Source organism: Canis aureus, chromosome 11 (assembly GCF_053574225.1).
Source record: "Canis aureus isolate CA01 chromosome 11, VMU_Caureus_v.1.0, whole genome shotgun sequence".
In the NCBI taxonomy this organism is placed as follows: domain Eukaryota; kingdom Metazoa; phylum Chordata; class Mammalia; order Carnivora; family Canidae; genus Canis; species Canis aureus.
The window spans coordinates 24,966,109-24,986,813 of NC_135621.1; the positions used below are offsets into that span (position 1 = coordinate 24,966,109).

At 51.1% G+C, this 20,705-nt stretch overlaps 1 protein-coding gene across 4 annotated transcripts in view; it reads left to right on the top strand.

The window, feature by feature from the left end:
* Positions 1-20,705, top strand: part of SCUBE1 (signal peptide, CUB domain and EGF like domain containing 1) — a 135,390-nt gene that overhangs the window by 19,107 nt on the left and 95,578 nt on the right. For 2 of the 4 annotated variants that reach the window (XM_077914200.1, XM_077914202.1), the window contains exon 3: positions 2,595-2,723. In XM_077914200.1, coding sequence (XP_077770326.1) covers positions 2,595-2,723 — 129 coding nt within the window. Of the gene's footprint in view, positions 1-1,297; positions 1,415-1,658; positions 1,982-2,594; positions 2,724-20,705 lie in introns of those variants that run through there. The other 2 variants (XM_077914203.1, XM_077914204.1) reach the window with 2 other exon arrangements.

Genomic DNA, 20,705 nt, shown 5'->3' on the forward strand with positions numbered 1-20,705 from the left:
TGTGAAAATTAAATGAGCTGGTGTTCCTGTATTTGCATAATTCCTTCTAAGATACAAGTTGAGAGAGAGAGATAGAGAGAGAGAGAGACAGAATTCTTTTACCCAAGCATGGAGTAAAAGTATGTCCCCTCAATCTCACTGATCCAGCCTAAGTTATATGCCGGCCCCGGAAACAAGAGCTGCTGCTACATATGCTGTTTGGGTTAGACTGACCAGGCTCCACCCCCAGTACTGGGGTCCAGGCCATCTTCTCCTGATCCACCTGTTCATACGAAGGAATGAAGGAATGGAGGAAGGGAACGGTCTGGGGGCTGCTGACTCAGATCAGATGAGAGATTAGGCCCACGCTGAGTAGCTGGTGGAACGGGGGACCAATGGGCAGGCTGTCACCGTGTTAAGCGCGTAAAAAATACCATGCTTTGGTAGCGGATTCAATGTCTTTCGGGAGGGATCAGGATAACAATATTCACAGGGGCGAGGAACCCTAGGGAAGGGCAGGCTAACGGATGAAAGTAGGGCCATGTTGCCTCTGGAGTGTCTGGGAGATTCCGGGAGAAAGGTGGTCAGATTGAGTTCCCTGGGGCTTCCGCAAAAAGGTCAGGGCTGCAGAGAATGAGAAGTAATCAATATCCCAGTCTTTAGAAACCGCTGTGCCCCTCCAAACGTAAAATCGTATATCCTCCTTCAACGTCTAAGTGTATGAAGTATCATGATTAAAGACAATTGAAGTGACTCGGCGGGACCGAGCCGGCGTCCCGACTGAGGCTGGTGGCCACGGCAGGCAGGTTAGGTGGAAGCTTCTGTGTCTCGCACCTTTGGCGATTCGGGCCTCGGCTGGATGGGTGGGCACACGCAGTGGACGGCGCCGCCCGGGCTCTGTTTTCCGGCATCTCCGTGCTATTTCCACCGCAGTTATCCCCTCTGCTGCTGCAAGCGTCCCTGGCGGGCAGATGTCCAGGCAGCGCTTGGTCACCTCCGGAGTTAGGGAGCTCACTACCTCCCGAGCGAGCGAGTCTTCCGATGGGCATGCCCACCTGCGAACTCTAACTGGCCCCGTGGCCTTCGTCCCCTGCGCACCAGCATGGAGAGCGCGCGGAGCTGGGTGTCGCTCTGTGGGCCAGCCCCTCGCGCCTGTCGGGGAGTCGCCAGGCTGGCCCTCAGTCCCCTCGCCTCGCCCGGCCCAGCCTTCTACACCCGGGAAGGGAGGGAGCCATTCATCCTGCGAGGCACTTCCGGTTGTGCTTAGCGCAGACACTTCCTGTTCCCCCTGAGTAGAGTACTTCCGGTTCCGCTGTGGAGCACTTCCGGTTGCTGCCCCTTCCCGCGTCCCTGGGTTGTCCGTGGAGGTTGGAGCCGGTGCGGATGGAGGGAGCAAGTGCGAGGAGGAGGTTACCGAACCCTCCAGGCGATGCTGGTGGGTCCCGCCGGGCCCTGGCGCCTGCTGCTCGCTGCTCCCGGACATGGCGGCGGCCCTGGAGCCCCCGGAGCCCCCAAGCCGGGCCGGCTGGTTCGAAGCCCGCTCGCTCCACGTCCGCCGTCCGCCGGTGCGGGACCGTGGGCTGGGGCCTGGCGCGCCCCCGGTTCCCCGCTTCCTTCGGCAGAAGGATGACGGTGCGCAGCTCCCGGAGTTCCCGTGGGGCGTGAAGAGGGAATGACGGACGGCGCGGCCCGTGGGACCTGCGTGGACAAGCTGCTCGCTGGGTGTTAACTAGGAGCCTTCCGGGGACGCTCCGAGGGCTCTCAAATCTCTCGGGCACTCCAGAACCCATAGCCCTCCGACCCCCGATGGGGAATGTTGGAAAAAAAAAAAAAAAAACTTAGAACAGCAGAAAGGGTGACCTTTACAAAGGCTGTTGGTCATTGTTTATGAGACAGAGGCCTTTGTTATAACGAGGAATCTGAAGCAGTAGAAATTCAGGCTTTGGGCGCTGCTGTGGAAGGAAACTGCGTGGAGTTTATGGACTTGGCGCTCATTGCAGAGGTTACTTTTTTTTTTGGGTGGTGTGCAGAATTCACTTTATTATTTTTTTTAAGATTTAATTTATTTAATCATGAAAGACACAGAGAGAGAGAGAGAGATACAGGCAGAGGGAGAAGCAGGCTCCCTGCAGGGGGCCGGACGTGGGACTCCATCCCGGGTCTCCAGGATCAGGCCCTGGGCCAAAGGCAGCACTAAACCACTGAGCCACCGGGGCTGCCCCACAATTCATGTTATTCAGTACTCCCCACTTCACAAGCAATGAGCTCTCCATCTCTGGGAGGCTGAAGAGAGCCAGTGCAGGGCCGGGGGGGGTGGTCCCCGCGTGCTGCTATTGTCGAGAGGCTCTTGAAGGAGGGAGAGCTGGGTGTGAATTTTGCCTGCTTCACCGTGGGAATGCACCCTGCACTGCCCTGTAAGGAAGCGGCCGGTCTTTATTGCAGGGCCAGGATCTTCATCTCTGTGGTCTTTGGGTCCCCAGCCCCCAGCGAGGACTTTCGAGAATACCTATTGAGTCATCCCAGAACCAGTCATGCCCTGGTGGCTTCAGTGGGGTGGGGGTGGGGGGGACTCCGAGGCCCTTCCTCTGACCCCTCTCCTGGCCCTTGTTTTGCAGACATCGACGAATGTGAGAACGACTACTACAACGGGGGCTGTGTGCATGAGTGCATCAACATCCCAGGGAACTACCGGTGTACCTGTTTTGACGGCTTCATGTTGGCCCACGATGGACACAACTGCCTGGGTGAGTGACACGGCGGCGCCACACCCTGCCCACTAAGGCATGCCCTGCCTGTTCCTCAGCCCCAGCCTACAGCGCTGGGGGCTGGGGGCTGGGGGCTGGGGGGAGGCTCGCCCTCCTCTGGTTCCTTGTATTCCTTTCCTGGGGCCGCCAGAACAAAATAGCACAGGTCTGGTCGGCTTAAACAACAGGAACTTCTTTTCTTCTGGTTCTGGGGGTTCTGGGGTCTAGAAGTAGAGGTCAGGATGTTGATAAATTTGTTTTTTTTTTGAGGCCTCTCTCCTTGGCTTGCAGATGGCCACCTTCTTGCTGTGTGTTCACGTGGTCCTCTCTCTCTGCGTACATGCAACTGGTTTCTTGCTCTTTCTCTCTGCCTCTGTATGCATCCTAATCTCTTCTTATAAGGACACCAGTCTTACTAGAGTGGGGCCCATCCTGACAACCTATTTGTAACCCAGTCACCACTTTAAAGACCCTATCCTGTCTCCAGATAATCATGTTCTGAGGTCCTAGGGGTTAGGGCTTCAACATACGGATCTGGGGAACACAGTGCAGCCCATCACAGGGATCCCTGCCCCCACCGTACCTCCAGATTCTCATGGTGCAAATACGTAGATTTAAGCCAGTTGGATGAAATTTAGAAGAGTAATGCAAGCTTGCTGGGTCAAATTGGGAAAATGCAGGAGAAGAGGGAGAGAAATTGGAAGGCAGCATTGTCATGCTGGTGTGTCTCCTCGAGGCAGCCCTCCCTGCAGCCCAGTGTCATTCCCTGTAATGGCAATCAGTGGTCCCTTTCCCATCACATGACCTCCAGTGACACCCCCCCATCCCCTGTTATCACCATTTTTGCCAGCTGTCTCATAATGTGATAAGTAACTAATGAGCTGGAGCTGCTATAAAGATGTGACAAACTGAGTGGCCTAAACAACAGAAATTTGTTCTCTCACAGGCTGGAGGCCAGATGTCTGAAGTCAGGCTGTCAGCAGAGTTGGTTCCTTCGGAGGGCTTCCAGGGAGAATCTGCGCCAGGCCTCTTGCCTGGCTTCTGGTAGCTTCAGGCAGTCTATGCTTGTAGATCATGCTCTCCTTATGCTTTTGCATTGCCTTTGCTCTGTGCACATCTATCCCTATGTCCAAATCTCCCCCTTCTCTAAGGACATGGTCAGATTTTATCTGACCTCCTCTGCAAAGACCCCATCCCCAACAGAGGCTATTAAGTTCAGAGAGACTGATCTTTAGGACTTCAGCATCTTTGGAGGGTCATAATTCATAACAGAGCTGGTTTGCAGTCTGCAGCAGGAGGTCCGTCTCATGGCACAGAGCACAGGGTCTCAAAGCAGATGTGCCTGTCCCCTAGGCCCTCTGCGGCTGGCTGCTGAGTGACACAGGGCACAACAGCTAGAGCCAAGGAGATAAGACCACATACTCAACAGGAATGTGGCTGTGGATATGTTATTAATGTATCTGGGTCTCAGTCTCCCATTGGTAAAGGGGGGTTATGACGAGCAGCTTGGTCATGGCCTCTTGTGAGCAGTACTGAGTCAGTGTCCTGCTGCTGAGAGGGGTGCCTGGCACAGAGCTCCCCCTACTAGTGGCTGTCACTACTGTCAGCACCTCTGAGCCTGCTTCCTCACAGGGATAATTGTGCTGCCTACTTCCCCAGGTTGTGTGCGAGGACAAAATGACAGGGTGGAGCGAAGTGACTGGCATTTAGCAGGTGCAAATAATCAACAAACAAGCATTACTGTTACTCTGGGTCACTCAGCCTCCCTTTTGTGGCTGGTCATTTAGATTGTTTGCTTATTCTGTTTCTACTGTCAGAACCCAGAAGTGATTCTGGGCATAAGTGTATTTTTTCTCATTTTCCTAATTGTTTCCTGTAACAATTCTTCCCAGAAGTGGACCTACTGGGTCAGAGGGTCATCGGGTTGTTTGTATGGCTTTTGGTGCAGTACATCTACGAAAGAGCTTGGCAGACCTTCCCTTGTGCCAGCTGGCCTGTGGGTGCATGGCACGGGAAGTGCAGCGTCCCAGGCACCCTGGAACTTTTCCTCCCAGTGGCATATTAGCTTTAGGTTTCCCTGCCTGTTTTTGTTTAGTGCATGTTGGATCTCAGACAGGCTTGTTATGGGAAACAGACCTGTGAACATATAATTACACCCAAAATAAGTGCTGAAATGGAAGTCTGGGCAGCCGGCTGTGGGAGCCCCGAGGGGCCTGTGAAGAGCCACCCCTGCACCGGGTGAGGGCGGGGCTGAAAGTGGGGTGGCTCTTTGAGGGGCTTCAGAGAGGAGGTAGCACTGAGCAGGTTCTGCAGAGGTTGCAGAACCCCTGGCCGGGACAAGAGCACAGCCTGTGCACAGAGCTGCGGGGGGCTCCCAGGGCCTGGGCTCAGGACGGGTGGCAGGAGTAGCAGGAGGCTGCAGAGGTGGCCAGGGCATTTGATTAGGCTGTGCTGTAGGACAGTTATTGTGCCAGACACCAAGTGAAGTATCGTCCAAGCGTTATCTCCTTTAATCCCCCAGGGCATAAGCCTGGAGTTTTACCAGTTGTCACTTTTTCAGAAGACAGCAAGAGTTCACTTCAGTAACTGATTAGTTTGTGAAGGCAGAGCTGATATCCATCCCCATGAGACAACAGGCAGTAGTACCCAGGATCCCAGATGACAGGCCTCAGGAACTGCCAGTTCTGGGCTTAGGTCCTGGCCCTGCCAGTACCAGCTGTGTGCCCTTTGGTCAGTCACTTCACCTCTATGCCTGTTTTCTCACCTGTAAAATGGAATTCATAGTCCCTGTTTGTGAGGATTGAATGAGATCATGGCTGTTGAGCATCCAGCAGAGTACCTAGCACCGAGCACCCAAAATGTCATGAACATCCAATCCTGCTCACCAACTTTCAGAAAGAAATGCATTGGGGTGGGCCAGTGGAGGCCAGAGCCAGCCATCTTCACTCCCTGGATTGTGTCTGAGCTCCCCTTCTGGTCATAGCACTCTTACCTATGCAGAACTACCTGTTTATAATTACCCTTGTTCTAGACAATGGCAGGTACACCCAATGTCTCCCGACAAATGGCAGAGTCTGGGTGGGTTTATTTTTATTTTTACAACAGATTCTTTTGGCGCTGATTGATATAAAGAACTGGGTAGGACTATCCCCACCCCCACCTCCAAGCACAGATTGCAATTTCATACGGCTCTAACTCACACATATGGCAACCGAGAAAAGGCTTTCTCTGTTGCTCCTCTGCTTTTAGCTAAGGGCAGAACCTTCTCGACAGACTTGTTTTTGTTTGGGCTTTTTCCTTCTCAAGACAAAACTCTAGCTCTAAAGAAGTCAGACCTTGGTTCCAACCAGCTCTGTCCCACACTGACCACGTGACCTCCCAGAGCCTCACATCCTTCCTCCATAGGATGCAGTGAGAGTTAAAGCGCCTGGTACAGCGTTGGGATAAATGTTGGCAAAAACACGGAAAACCAGAAGAGGAAGCTGGGCTTGGAGGTTGAAGATTTAGGCTCTAGTTCTGGCACCACCACTCATGAGTTGATGGTTTGGGACCAGTTCCTCAAACCCTCCAAGCCTCGTTCCCCTAACTACAACATGGGTCAGTAATTCCTATCTTGAAGGGTCACTATGATGATTAAGTAACAAAGCAAGTACAGAAAGCTGCACGTCCAGATGTCACATTTTGTGCAGGTTCCAGATGGATACTGTCACCCTGTTGCGGAGATTTCAGGGAGGCAGCCTGCAGTCCTTATTCAGCCTGCAAACACGTTTGGTTTATCCTCCCAGTGTTTTTGTAATCATCACTATTATCCTCCTCCTCATGGATTGATTTATCAACATTTAAAAATCAAGGAGTAGCGCACCTGGATGGCTCAGTGATTGAACATCCACCTTTTTTTTTTTTTTTTTTAAGATTTATCTATTTATTCATGAGAGAGAGAGGCAGAGACATAGGCAGAGGGAGAAGCAGGCTCCTTGCAGGGAGCCCGATGCGAGACTCCATCCCAGATCCTGGGATCACAACCTGAGCCGAAGGCAGGCGCCCAACTGCTGAGCCACTCAGGCGTCCTGAGCATCTACCTTTGGCTCAGGTTGTGATTCTGGGGTCCTGGGATCAAGTCCAACTTTGGGCTACCTGCAGGGAGCCTGCTTCTCTCTCTGCCTGTGTCTCTGCCTCACTCTCTCTCCCTGTCTCTCTCTTTGTGTTTCTCATGAATAAATAAATAAAATCTTCTTTAAAAATTCAAGAGATGTCACAGAATAGATCATATACTGGCTCACAGAACAAGCCTCAACAAATTCTTTTTTTTTTAATTTTTATTTATTTATGATAGTCACACACAGAGAGAGAGAGAGAGAGGCAGAGACATAGGCAGAGGGAGAAGCAGGCTCCATGCACCAGGAGCCCAACGTGGGATTCGATCCCGGGTCTCCAGGATTGCCCCCTGGGCCAAAGACAGGTGCCAAACCACTGCGCCACCCAGGGATCCCAAGCCTCAACAAATTCTAAAAGATCAAAGTCATACCACGCACCTTTTCTGACCACAATACTATGAAACTAGAAATCAACCACAAGAAAAATATCTGAGGGGCAGCCCAGGTTGCTCAGTGGTCTAGCACCGCCTTCAGCCCAGGGCGTGATCCTGGAGACCTGGGATCGAGTCCCACATCGGGCTCCCTGTGTGGAGCCTGCTTCTCCCTCCGCCTGTGTCTCTGCCTCTTTCTCTGTGTGTGTGTGTGTTTCTCGTGAATAAATAAATAAATGCCACTACACAATGAATGGGTCAACCAGAAAATAAAAGAAAAAATTAAAAAGTACCTGGAAACAAAATGAAAACACAATGGTTCAAAAACTCTGAGATACAGCCAAAGCAGTTCTAAGAGGGAGGTTTATAGCACTACACGCCTCCCTCAAGCAAGAAAAATCTCATATAAACAACCTAACTTTACATCTAAAGGAGCTAGAATAAGGACAACATACAAAACCCAAACCAGCAAAAGAAAGGGAATAATAAAGATTGGAGCAGAAATAAATGAAATAGAAACTAAAAAAACACAATAGAATAAGTCATTGAAACCAGAAGCTGGTTCTTTGAAAAGATAATAAAATTGATAAACCTTTAGCCGGACTTACCAAGAAAAAAAGAGAAAGGATCCAAGTAATTGGAATCACAAATGAGAGAGGAGAAATAATAACACATGCCACAGAATACAAACAGTTATAAGAATATTATGAAAACTTATATGCGAACAAATTGGATAACTTGGAAGAAATGGATAAATTCCCAGAAACCTATAAATTACCAAAACTGAAGCAGGAAGAAATAGAAAATGTGAACAGACAGAAATAGAAAATGTGCCATTACCGGCAATGAAACTGAATCAGTAATCAAAAAACTGCCAACAAACAAAAGTCCAGAACCAGAGGGCTTCTCAGGCAAATTCTACCACACTTTTAAAGAACTGATGCCTGTTCTTCTCAAACTATTTCAAAAAAAAAAAAAATAGAAGAGGAATAAAAACTTTAAAATTCATTCTATGAGACCAGTATTACACTAATACCAAAACCAGATTCAGACGCTACCAAAAAAGAGAACTACAGGCCAATATCTCTGATGAACAAAGATGCAAAAATCCTCATCAAAATACTAGCAAACCAAATCCAACAATACATTTTTAAAGATCATTCACCATGATCAAGTGGGATTTATTCCCAGGATACCAGAGTGATTCACTATTCACAAATCAATCAACATGATACATCAATAAGAGAGTATGAACCATATTCACTTCAGTAGACACAGAAAAAGCATTTGTTGAAGGACAACATCCATTCATGATAAAATCCCTCAACAAGGATTTAGAGGGGACATATTTCAACATAATAAAGGCCGTACATGAAAAACCCACAGCTAACATCATCCTCAGTGGGGAAACAGGAGAGAATATCCAATGGGTAAAAGACTGTGTCTTCCACAGATGGTGCTTGGAAAATTGGACAGCAGTGTGCAAAAAAAAAAAAAAATGGAACTGGACCACTTTCTTACATTGTAGACAAAAGATAAATTCAAAGTGGTTTAAAGACCTAAATGTGAGACCTGAAATCATAAAAATTCTAGAAAAGAGGACAAGCAGTAGTGTCTCTGACATCAACCTTAGCAACTTTTTCTAGATAGGTCCCTGCAGGCAAGGAAACAAAAGCAAAAATAAACTGTTGGGACTACATCAAAATAAAAAGCTTCTGCACAATGAAGGAAACAAAACTAAAAGGCATCCTATGGAATGAGAGAAGATATTTGCAAATAACAGGTCTGATAAAGGGTTAGTATCCAAAATATATAAAGAACTGATATGGGACACCTGGGTGGCTCAGTGGTTATGCATCTGCCTCCAGCTCAGGGCGTGGTCTTGGCATCCCGGGATTGAGTCCCACAATGGGCTCCCCTTGAGGAGCCTCCTTCTCCCTCTGCCTATGTCTCTGCCTCTCTCTCTGTCTCTCATGAATAAATAAAATCTTTAAAAAACAACTGATACAACTCAACACCCAAACAACAAATAATCCAGTTTAAAAATGGGCAGAAGGCATGAATAGACATTTTTTCCAAAGAAGACATCCAGATGGCCAACAGACACATGAAGAGATGCTCAACATTACTCATCATCAGGAAAATGCAAATCAAAATCACAGTGAGATATCACCTCACACCTCTCAGAATAGCCAAAACCAGCAACACCAAGAAACAACAGGTATTGGCGAGGATTGGACAAAGAGGAACCTTCTTGCACTATCGGGAATGCAAACTGGTATAGCCACTCTGGAAAACAGTATGGAGGTTCCTCAAAACGTTAAAAATAGAACTACCCTACCATCCAACAATCATACTACTGGGTATTTACCCAAAGAATATGAAAACACTAATGTTTATGGTACCTCCATGTTTCTAGAAGCATTGTTTACAACAGCCAAGAGATGGAAGCAACCCAAGTGGCTATCAATTGATGAATGGATAAAGAAGATGTGGTATATCTATGCAACGGAATATTACTCTGTCATTAATAAGAATGGAGTCTTGCCATTTGCATGAATCAGATGGAGCTAGAGAGTATGATGCTACGTGAAATAAGCCAGTCAGAGAAAGACAAATGCCATATGATTTCACTCATACGTGAAGCTTAAGAAACAAAACAAACAAGCAAGGAAAAAAGAGACACAAATCAAGCAACAGACTTTTTAAAAAATATTTTATTTATTTATTCATTCATGAGAGACACACAGACAGAGGCAGAGACATAGGCAGAGGGAGAAGAAGGCTCCATGCAGGGAGCCCGACCTGGGACTCGATCCGAGGTCTCCAGGATTACACCCCGGGCCGAAGGTGGTGGTAAACTGCTGAGCCACCCGGGCTGCCCCAGACTCTTTTAACTATAGAAAACACACTGATGGTTACCAGAGGGCAGGTGGGTGGGGTGGTGGGAGAAGTAGATGACAGGGAATAAGGAGTACATTTGTTGTGATGAGTACCAGGTGATTAAAATAAAACCTAATAAATAAATACATAATTGATTGATTAATTGATTAAAAAATCAAGGGATGGCACATAAAAATCAGTATTTGCAGCATTGTTCTACCTGGTCCCTGATGTTGTGGGGCTTGGGCAGGAGTGCAGATGGAGGCCTGGATGCCACATGGCTAAATAGGTATAAAGCTTCAAAGCTAGAACATATTCAGTCCCTCCTGCCTCATCAAATACTCCTTCCTAATGACCTGGAAGACGAGACTGGAATTTAGGATCTAGGATTCCTTGGAGTTTTGTGTCAGAAAGCACTAGTGTAGGCAGTGCCTGCTTCCACCCCTTCTCATGGTTGACTTCAGCCTACACCAAAGGGAACCTGAAGACAGCCTAACTTGAATGTCCAGGCTCTGGCCATTTGCTGCCAAGCCACCTTTCCTTTCTCCACTGCTTGATTCTAGTGTCCTCTGTCCCTCTGGGAACAGACTTGGGGCCATTTGGACAGGGAGTTTTAAGGGTCTTAAATGTCCAGCATGTGGTTTAGAAGGGCAGGTATGTGATCCACTATGGACTCCTTACTCCATGGGGAAGGCTACAGCCCCAGGGGTGGAGCAGGGACCCCCACACACACCCAACAAAGCATGTGGCCCCGGGGCAGGGGCATCTCTTGCCCACGTCTCAGTGTGGTACTAGGGCAACTGACAGGAGCTGTGCTGCAGCTGGCCTCTTCGGGATGTACTTCCTGTTTGCTGCAATCCTCACCACGCCCTATTGCTCACAATCAGCAACTTTGGGTATTTAATTACCTGCTTGATCTCAGTGGGAATTGTGTTCGTGCTTCCCAGTGAAGCTTCCAGCACAGAGCCTGCCCCCGGTGAGTGCTCAATGGCCATGGAGACTGACAGAGTTGTTGGAAGGTTCTCTGTTCTTGGCTGCTTTGCACAGTCTTGACCATTTCTGGTCTGTTATTGGGAGCCCCACTCACAGCCCATCACCCATCAGGGACAGTGAAGCCCATTTCCATCCCCTGTTTTTTGGTCTCCAGGAGTACCAGGTCAGGAGTACGGGTCAGGAGTCTTGTCTGGCTGTAACATTCCTCTCTCAGCCACTACTGAATTTGTCTGGGATGATGGCTGGCCTAAACCCTGATCAACAGAGTACAAAAAGCATTCTGAGTTAATTAGCAGAAATGAGGCTGACGGCTTCAGGGTTACTTTCTTGCCTGAGTTTTCACAGTTGAACCTTTTCTTTTGAGCAAACGTTATTTTCTTGTGGAGATGGCTTGCCTGGGAGGGTGGCCAAATCTGGCCTCTGGGGAGCAAAACCCTCTCTCTATTTGACATCTTTATTGAGGAATTTCTCAAATATAACAGAAAATGACACCAGAGGGAATTGAAACCATGATGCGATCCTTGCTCAACCCCAAATGACTGCTTTTAGCATTGTAATTACTTGAAATAGCAGTAGTTCTGTTTGAAAAATATTATTCCAAACTCCATGCAATTGGACATAAGAGCAATATTTAAGCTAATAGAATAAGATTTTTTTCATCTTAAATTAAAACCAGCAGTGGATAATTTTTTCCCGTCTCCACAAAGCAAGGGTCCTTTTCGCTAAAGCCATTAGTTCACTTAGCCAGATGTTTTCTTCGACCCCAATCTTTACCTTGACTTACTGCAAAATATGTTTCTCAAGTTGCTCACAGTTTGAATTTTGAACTAGCTTCTCAGCACTTTTCTTCCCTGATGAAGAGAAGTCGTCTGTAGCCAGGTCCCGCAAAAAAGTTATTTTATTAATCAGAGTACTTCCTTCCTGGCAGTGCTCATTGAGCACCTACTATGTGTGCCTGGCCTTGTGCTAGGCAGGCAGTTGTACTTGGGCAAGACCAGGGAACTGTGCTGGAGGCTCTGCCCCATGCCAGGAGTTGTCTAAGATGCTATGTTCACATTCTCTTGGTCCTTGCAGCATCCAGCGGCAGAAGCCATTGGTGGCACCTTTTTATGAATGAGGAAACCAAGGCTCAGAGCACACCAGCAAGGCCACCCAGTAAGTGGCAGAGCTGGGACCATTTGCGAGCTCAAGCCTGTAAATCACTGATCCTCCCCTGCCACACGGTGCCTGGAATATCACCAGCTCCAGGAGGCTGGCCAGGTTCAGGGACGGGCTGGCTTCCTTCCCTGGGGTCTTAGGGATGCACCCCTGGTGAGTTGGGGGAGTCATGGAGGACATCCAGAAATCCTAGCATCTGCCAAGCCAGGCAGGTGGGTGACACGCCAGGGGGCAGGAGGGAGCCCCCGGCTCCAGAGAGTTCACCCCAAGGGCACCTCCACCCCAAAGCCTGTACTGCCTCCCCTTGCCAAGGCAGGAGCCTGCTGCCTGTGGATGAGCTTTGTGTCACCCTTGAATTTCTCTCTCAGAACATGGTCTTACTCCTGTTCTTTCAGAACTTTCTCTCGTGGCTCCCAGTGTGTCTGCTCACTGGCTCATGAGGCATCTCCGCAGGGCTCCGTCAGCCTTTCCCCCCTCGCCTCTCACCTGTGTCAACTCCTACCTTCTGGTCCAGCCTTCCTTAAACTCATGGAATCCTTCTGCACAACCTTGCTGTTCCCAGCTGTGCCCTTGTGACCCCTCCCCCAGTGAGGACCCAGTAGGGTCCTTCCTGTCACTCACCTGCCTTTGCCCTGAAGTCATCTGTGAGCAGGTCGTATGCACCACTCCTGTAGCTTTCTTCTTCCCCTGAAAGCAGAAGTTGTTTTCTTTATCCCGTCGTCTTCCTCCTCGGAGCCTGGTGCGATGTCTAGCATATCATAGGCATACGATACATTTTTGCAAAATGAAAAAATAAGCAAATCTGTAAAAGTGCCTCATCACCTGGGCCTTCGAACTGCCGTGTGGGCCTCCTGGCAAAGATCGAGGGGCATCTCTGCTAGGACTCCTAGGAACATAAGAAAGGCAGAAATATTCACCGCTATAAGGGTAGGTCGAAGGCTGTGATAGCAGCAACACCAAAGCCTTCTGCCTTGTGGTTACCCATTTGTTTATTCCAAAAAATTGTGCAGAGCACCAGCCGTGTGCCAGATGTGGTTTCAAGTGCTGAAGAAACCCGGGAGTGGTGAGCAAAAGCCACAATGCACGCACACATGTGAACTTACGCAGACTGTAAACATGCCAACATGTAACTCAGGAAGGTAAGTTCAGCCAGGGCATCTCCAGTGAAAAAGAATATAACAACGTGATGGAAAATGATCATCCACCAGAAGGTTGGTGCACTGGATGGGATAGTGGTCTAGTTTCTAGTGCTGCACAAATAACCATCCTGCACTCAGTGCACAAATGACTATTTTAGTCCGCTTTTGGCTTCTATGGGTCAGGAGTTCAGATGGGGCATGGCAGGGACGGCTCATCTCCACCTGCTCCATCATGTGGGGGGGCCTCAGTGGGAAGACGCAAAGGCTGTGGTGACTTGATGGCCAGGCTGGAATCACCTAGAGGCTTCTTTGCTGATGTCTGGTGGTTGATGTTGGCTGTTGGCCAGGACACTTGGGGTGGCCTCCACAAGTGGTCTTTCCACACGGGTGGGTATGGGCTTCCTTGCGGCATGGTGGCTACATCCATGGAAGTTTTACTGTCTAGCATCAAAATGGTTACAAAGGTTCACCCACATTCGAGCAGAGGGGGACACGGGGGCCAGGAAGCTGCCATTAGAAAATAATAGGAAGAATCTTCCCTCCAGGCAGAAGGGAGAGGACCAGCCAGGTGGGGACATGGTAGGTGAGTTTGGGAGCAGGTCAGTGTGCCTGAAGGCCCGGGTGTGAGGGAGGAGGACTGGAGATGAGGTCAGGAGGTACACAGGGCCTTACAGGTTCTACAAGGGACTTGGAAATGTATCTAAATTAGCTAGAGCCATGGGAAATTTTGAGTAGGAATTGATGTAATCTGATTGACATTTTAACTTAAAAGGATTTGCTTTCTGTCTGCTAAGTAGAGAATGTGGTAGAAAGAGGCAGAGACCACTGTGGTGGTCTGGGTCAGAGATGATGGTGGCTCTCAGTCCAGGGTGCCAGTGGCAGAGATGATGAGAAGTGGTTGAATTCAGAATATATTTTGAAAGCAGAGTCCACCCAAATTGCTGATGGGTTCAATGAAAGAAGAGTTGTCAGGTCTGGGGGGTGAGGGGAGCATGAGAGTCTGGAACTTCTAGATGGCAATGAAGCTGGAGCTCTCGACATTCATTCATTTCATAAAGTTTTCACGAGCACCTGCCCTGAGCTCACAATTAGGACACAGTCCCAGCCCTGAAGGACAGGGAATCAGCCTGCCTAGCTGTGAATCCTGGGTCTGTCGCTTACTTACTTGTGTGTGACCTTGAGCAAGTACCTTCACTTCTCTGGGCCTCTGCATCCTCATCTGTAACATAGGGCTAATCACAGTGCTTATCTGACAGGGGCGTTGCAGACACGGAATGAGACGAGCTTTGTAAAGCACATACCAAGGGCTCAACAGATGTGACTTACCTAATTTTCACTCATTCCTAGTATGGAAAGTCAAAGTACATTGTAAAGACAATAGATGTACTTTCTGAGCTGGCAAAGATGCAGGAGTTGGGCCTGGGGCCTGGGCTGTGCGTGAAGCCCCTTGGGGATGCCCCTCACATTCCACATGGTGCTCCTGCCAAATGAGCCACCACTTACCGCCCTCTTGGGGTCAGAAAGCTCTCCCCTTCTTGCACAGATTGTGGCGCTGGTGACACGGGGTCATGTGGCATGAGGGTTTCTAAGCCCAGCTCTGCCCCATGATCATTTTGTGACCTTGGATACATGTCGCCTCTTTTCCCTATCCATTGGGGTCAGATGAGTACATGGATGCACAGATGACACTGCAGGCTGCCAAGCAGAGGCTCAAGAGGAGAAGGAGAGGAGCTCAGGGGACTCTGAGGGGGCCGAGGGACCCAGCTGCACACATAGGGGAAGTCACCGCGGGTGCCAGTGGCTCGGGACAGTGGGCTGGGCTGTCCCTGGTAGGATGAAAGGGTCACACTGCCTGGGCCCTTTTGAAGGCACCCCCTCTCATCCTGGAAGACAGCTGGAGACAATGTGTTGCTCCCTCAAACCCCTAATGAAGGCTCTAGCTGCCTCTGTTTATTTGTCTTTATACTTCCAACAGCTCAGATGCGTTTCTTGCTGGGAAAAAAATGCCAACCATTTCACTGTAAGACTAAACCGCTTCGGACAGTCGTATACTCACTCCATAAACACAAGTGTTTTCTAAGGTAAACTCCAGAGGTTTTTTTCCTGCTCTCTTTACCTGAGCCCCGCCCCTCCCCCCCCCACCTCCAGGCATTGTGCACACAGCTGGGTGGAGGGATTGGCCCGCTTCTCCGTCCCATTATGCTTCTTACAACTGTGCATCTGGTTGGCCTGAGAAAAAGAAAATCACTAGATGCTTGTGCGTCTTTATGGGGGCTTCCTGCTTTCCCCAGATCACTGAGGGACCAGGGAGATCCTGGGGTGGGCGGTGGGAAGGGAGATTGATTGGGACCCAGTGGAGTTTTCAGGGTGGCCTCCCACAGGCAGCCAGCACAGGATAGGGACAGGGAGGGGTGTGGGACTGCAAAAGGTGCCGGTGGTGCTGGGGTAGAGGAGCAGTGCACCAGGTCCTGCCCTTTGGACCATGCGCTTGTCTGGGGACCTTAGAAAACTCTCTGCCTCTCTGTGCCTCAGTTTCCTCATCATATGTGAGATGGGGGGATGGGATGCAACTATGGTTTTCAGATTACTAACAGCAGAACACTTAACTTCAAGCAGAACCCTGCAGTGGTTGTGCTGCTGTGGCTGAAATGGGAGGCAGGGCTGGCAGGAAATGAGAGTTTCTTCGGAGGAGCACCCTCCGCCCGCTGCTCCTGCCCACCGCATCCCTGCAGGGCCCTTGGGGTACAAGAGAGCTGTTGGGAACCCCAAGCCTGGTGGTTGTGCTGTCAGAGCCCTTCTTCCCTGAGTGTCTTGTGATTTGATGAGTCAGTGGCATGACGCAGGGCCGAGCCCTTTGCCGGGTCCTTGTAGTCTCTGCCAGACACAGAGAGCTAGATCTCCAGCAGGCCAAACAGCTTTCACTCCCCTAAACGTACCACCCTGTCCCACTCAGCAGCATCCTTACACCTGCTGTTCCTTCTGCCCAAACCACCCCTCCCCGTGCTCGTCACTGATGTGTGTTCAGCTGACTCCTCAGTGACCCTTGGGACTCGGCTCAGGCATCAGTCCCTTCAGAAGGCCTTCCTAGAGTTGCACACTCTTCCCCTGGGTGCCCGTAGCCCCCAGGCTTGTCACTAGACATCTGGGGTCTCCCTTATTGCCTCAGGAGCTCCTGGAGGGCCAGGGTCCAGCCTGACTTTGCGCTTTCCACAGGCCCAGCACAGGCTCGTCTGTGTGATGGAGGGATGGCAGGTGGCTGGAGGATGGGGCAGAGTGTTTGATTCTGACCATCCGGAGAAGCATGGTTTGGCAGTGGTAGGTGTGCAAGCCTGCCACGGGGGCCGAGCATCAGTCCTTAGAGATCTCCTGCGGAGGTGTCCTAAGCCTATGTGACTGCAGCGCCCCATGTCCCCAGCCCCCTGCTCGGCTCCCACTAGTCTCTCTTCCAGACCAGGGGAGATGGGGACTTGGAAATCAACACATGGAGCCTTGGCTCCTGCCTCCCTTCTTAGCATTTTGGGGCCAGCTGTCTGCTCTCACTCTAGGGAGAGGGCTACAGAAATACTGTGAGGTGGCCTTTGTGAGAGCACCGGGTGCCCGGTCGGCATCAGGAGCAGTGCAGCTTTCTACTTTCCTGAATTCCCTCTGGTTGGATGTTCAGGGCAGGGTCTGCATCACCGACAAGGCTGCCCTTCCCGTTGGTAGGGCTGGGCTGCATTTTCGCTCCCCCTGTGCCAGCCCCACTGTTGATTGTCTTGATTTGGTGGCTTGAAGAAGTCTTGCCCTGTCCCAGGGCAAAGCATGCCAAGTCCATAAACAGCAAAGAAAAACACCCTGCTGCAGAGGATGGGACAGGCAAGCAGACACTTCCCTTCATCTTATTTGCAGTCTCTGTGCCAGGGGCTCGGTCAGAACTCTGAGAAATAAATAAAAAGTAAGTGTCCTGTGAAGACTTTAAAAATACCCTACCACCAAAATATATATCCCAAACCAGAGATGAGCCATGTGCCTAAAAGGGGGCATTAATTAACAAATACGAGGGTCCCAGAATCTCTAGTCTCTAGTTCAGTGCTTCCTCTGCCAACTAGCTTACTTATTTTGGAGCAGCCCGGGCCATTGATGGTGTTCAGGGTCACCCCGGATGTTTGTTGGGCCTGGCTGCATCTGGACAGATGTTGCAGTGACCCAACTCCCCTAGCACCAACAGGCCTGGCCCTGGCTGTTTATAGTGGCCATCAGCCAGCCCCATGTAGCACCCGCTCCGCCACCCCTCCCTGTCACCCATCTCACCCCAACCGCATGCAGCTGGAAATAGACTGGCTGGCAGAGACGCCTTGTGCCCAGCTGGAACGCCTGTCTGTGGGAAGAGGGTAGCCTTGGCAGCCACCCAGCTGCTTGGTCTGGGGGCTTTAGTAACCTCACAGGCTGCCTTAAGGGGGGGGGGGGGGCGATGATCCCACAAGCTGACTTGCCCTCCCCCAGCTCACCCACTGGCCACCAAGGGGTCAGAAACCAGTGCAGTCATTTGGGACAAACTCTCATGGAGGTCCCCCTGAGTGGGATTTCCTGGGGCCTCTATTGCCATTGGCAAGTCGCCTTCTCAGCCTGGCAGCCAGCCCCTCACTATCTGGGCTCTCCCTGTCATGCCAGCCTGGCCTTTGCTCCACATGTATATTAAGCCTCTCTTGGGGCACCTCACGCCCCTGCTTTCCTCAGCTTGGAGGGCTGGCTATCTCTCTTGCCTGCCCTAAGCACCCCAGTTCGTCCTTCTGCACATCTTCCCGGGCCCTTCCAGGGGACTTGGCTCCCACCCTGCATTTGGACCAACCAGAGTCCCAGTGCTCACTACGCAGAGTTAAAAGTCCTATTTCCATATCCAGCACAGCATGGGGGACGGGGGGCAGCTCATCCTGCCGGGGGTGGTGGCGTGGTCACCAGGTCGGGGTGGCAGTGGGGCGAGGGAAGGAGGGAGCAGCATGTGCAAAGCCTAAATGTGGGAGAGTCTTGGCCAGGTAGCAGAGAAGCCGGGAACGTATAAACAGGTGGTGTCTGCTCAGTGCCCTTGAGGCCTGAGACTTGGAGCTTCATCGCTACGGAGGCAAGTGTGCAGTGTCACCGTTGGCTGCATGTTGGGCCAGCCTGGACTCCAGCCTGGCCCCCAGCCCCCCTTCCACAGCCACTGGGCACCCCCCAGCTGCTCCAGCCTCACTGCATGCATGCACACGTGCACACACACCTTTATCCCGCTACCAGACATGCCTTTCCCTGCATTGTCCTCACACGGCTGAGGGAGAGGCCTCTCGAGCCTTCTCACCCCTCACACTCTCTTCGTCCTACAGCCTTCCGACCCCAGTCAGTGGTCAGTCTGCAGAGATGTCTCCTCTCCTGTCCCCTGCTGGCCAGGCAGGTCCCTGAGGGCAACCTTGACCTCATGTCCGCTGTCCTGTGTGAGTGAGTAGACGGATGCATGTGGCTGAGCGCAGGCTCTGCTCTGGGGGAAGGCGTGGGCCAGAGGAAGGAGGCTTCAGGAGAGGCAGCGGCTGGTGCAGCCCCACTCCAGGCTGGCAGAACCAGCAGAGAGAGGGGATCTAGCAGGGGGAGTGGTGAGAGTGAAAAGCTGGGTCGTCCTTCCCGGAACCTACCTGAAGACCATAATCCCTACTGTGGGAAGGGCCTTGGTGCCCCATGTCCCTCAGGGGGACGTTTATTAGTGGGCAGAAGAGAGATGAGTGTGCCGAGGGTTGGGATGGGGGTACCCTGTCATCTGGACCAGAAGCAGGTGAGAAGCGCACCAGCACTGAGTCCTGGAAAACCCCTAACTCAGCTTTTGGCAAAGGGTGCAAAGGTCACCTGTGGAGTGACCCGTTTACACCAGGAGAAAATTGGCACGTGAAAAAAGAAAATAGATGCCTGTGATAGGTTCTTGAGGGGAGAGATCCCATAGAAAGGCAATGGCCATGAGTGGTGTGGAAAGCGTGGGGTTGGCCACAGGAAGGCTTCATGGCCTTCCCAGTACTTCAGCCACCCCCCGTGCCCTCTTTTCCTCAGAGCTCCCTGGTACCCACACTCACCCCTCCACGTCTGCCCTCTTACAGCCCCTCTGCCGCTTTCTGAAGTGCATCAACTCTGTTGGCACAAAACCACTTCTCATCCTATTGTGGTGCATGGCCCACCCAGGGGCCAGCTCTCATCAAACCCGGTTAAGGAGCCGGGGGAGGAGGCCAGGGGGCCTGGGCCCTGCTGGGGGCCCCACATGCACAGAGAACTCGGAGTGACGTTGACACACGTGGGGGCCACTGATGGCAAGGAGGAAGAGGCCTCGCTTTTATACTCAACAGTTTTGGAAGGTGGAAGAAAGTATAGAGTTTAATTGGGAAGAATCAGTCCAGAATTCCAGGCAGTGCTGAGACCGGGAAACGTATGCTGGGAGCCCATATGCTGGGAGTAAGCCATGTGACCTGGCCAGAGTCCAGCAGGAAGGGCTGCATTGGCCAGGTGGCGTGTGGGGCTCCTAGGCCATGCTCGGTTTGGTGGCATGTCTCCCCTCTCATTCCACCCGCCCCACGCACAGACCCACGGAGGCAGCCATGTCCAGCGGGGCCTGTTTTATTTCTGAGGATGTTCATGAAGAATCCTGTCAGAGCATTCCTCCCTTTCTTTTCTCAGAGCTTCTCACTTTGGTTCCATGATTTGTTTGTTTGGTTTTCCTCCCCTTCCCTCTTCCCAGTCCTCTCTTCTTATCCCCAGCAAAAGAAATTTTTAAAAATTCCGGTGCCTCCCACAGATGTCCAACCAGGATCGTGTTCCCAGCTGTGCTGTCAGAGGCCCGAGGGTGGAAGGATGAAATTTCCCAGTTCCCACCCTGGCTGTGTGTGTTGTGTGTGGGCAGTTGTGTGTTGTGACATGGGCAAGCCGCTCACCCCTCAGAGCTCCACTTTGTAGCACCACTGCCTCGGGCTGCGGCTCAGTGAGATACTGGAATGAGCGTGCCTGGCACAGAGCAGGAGCCCGAGGAACGTGGCTCCTATTCATCTCCCTCAGCCTCTTCTCCTGACCATGCTTGAGATTAAAGGAAAAGCTGGTCTTGCCAGAAGTGACCTAGATGGAGATCAATGAAGTATCACTCAGGGGGGCATCCCACTGCCTCCAAACCCCTCACTCCTACCGTCTCCACCCATTTCCTAAAGCACTGCTCACTCAGAGCAGCTTTTCTTTAGCTGAAGATGTTTGTCCTCATACCAGTGACAGCCTGACAAAGCAGGAGGACACTTCGGGCTGGGCTGA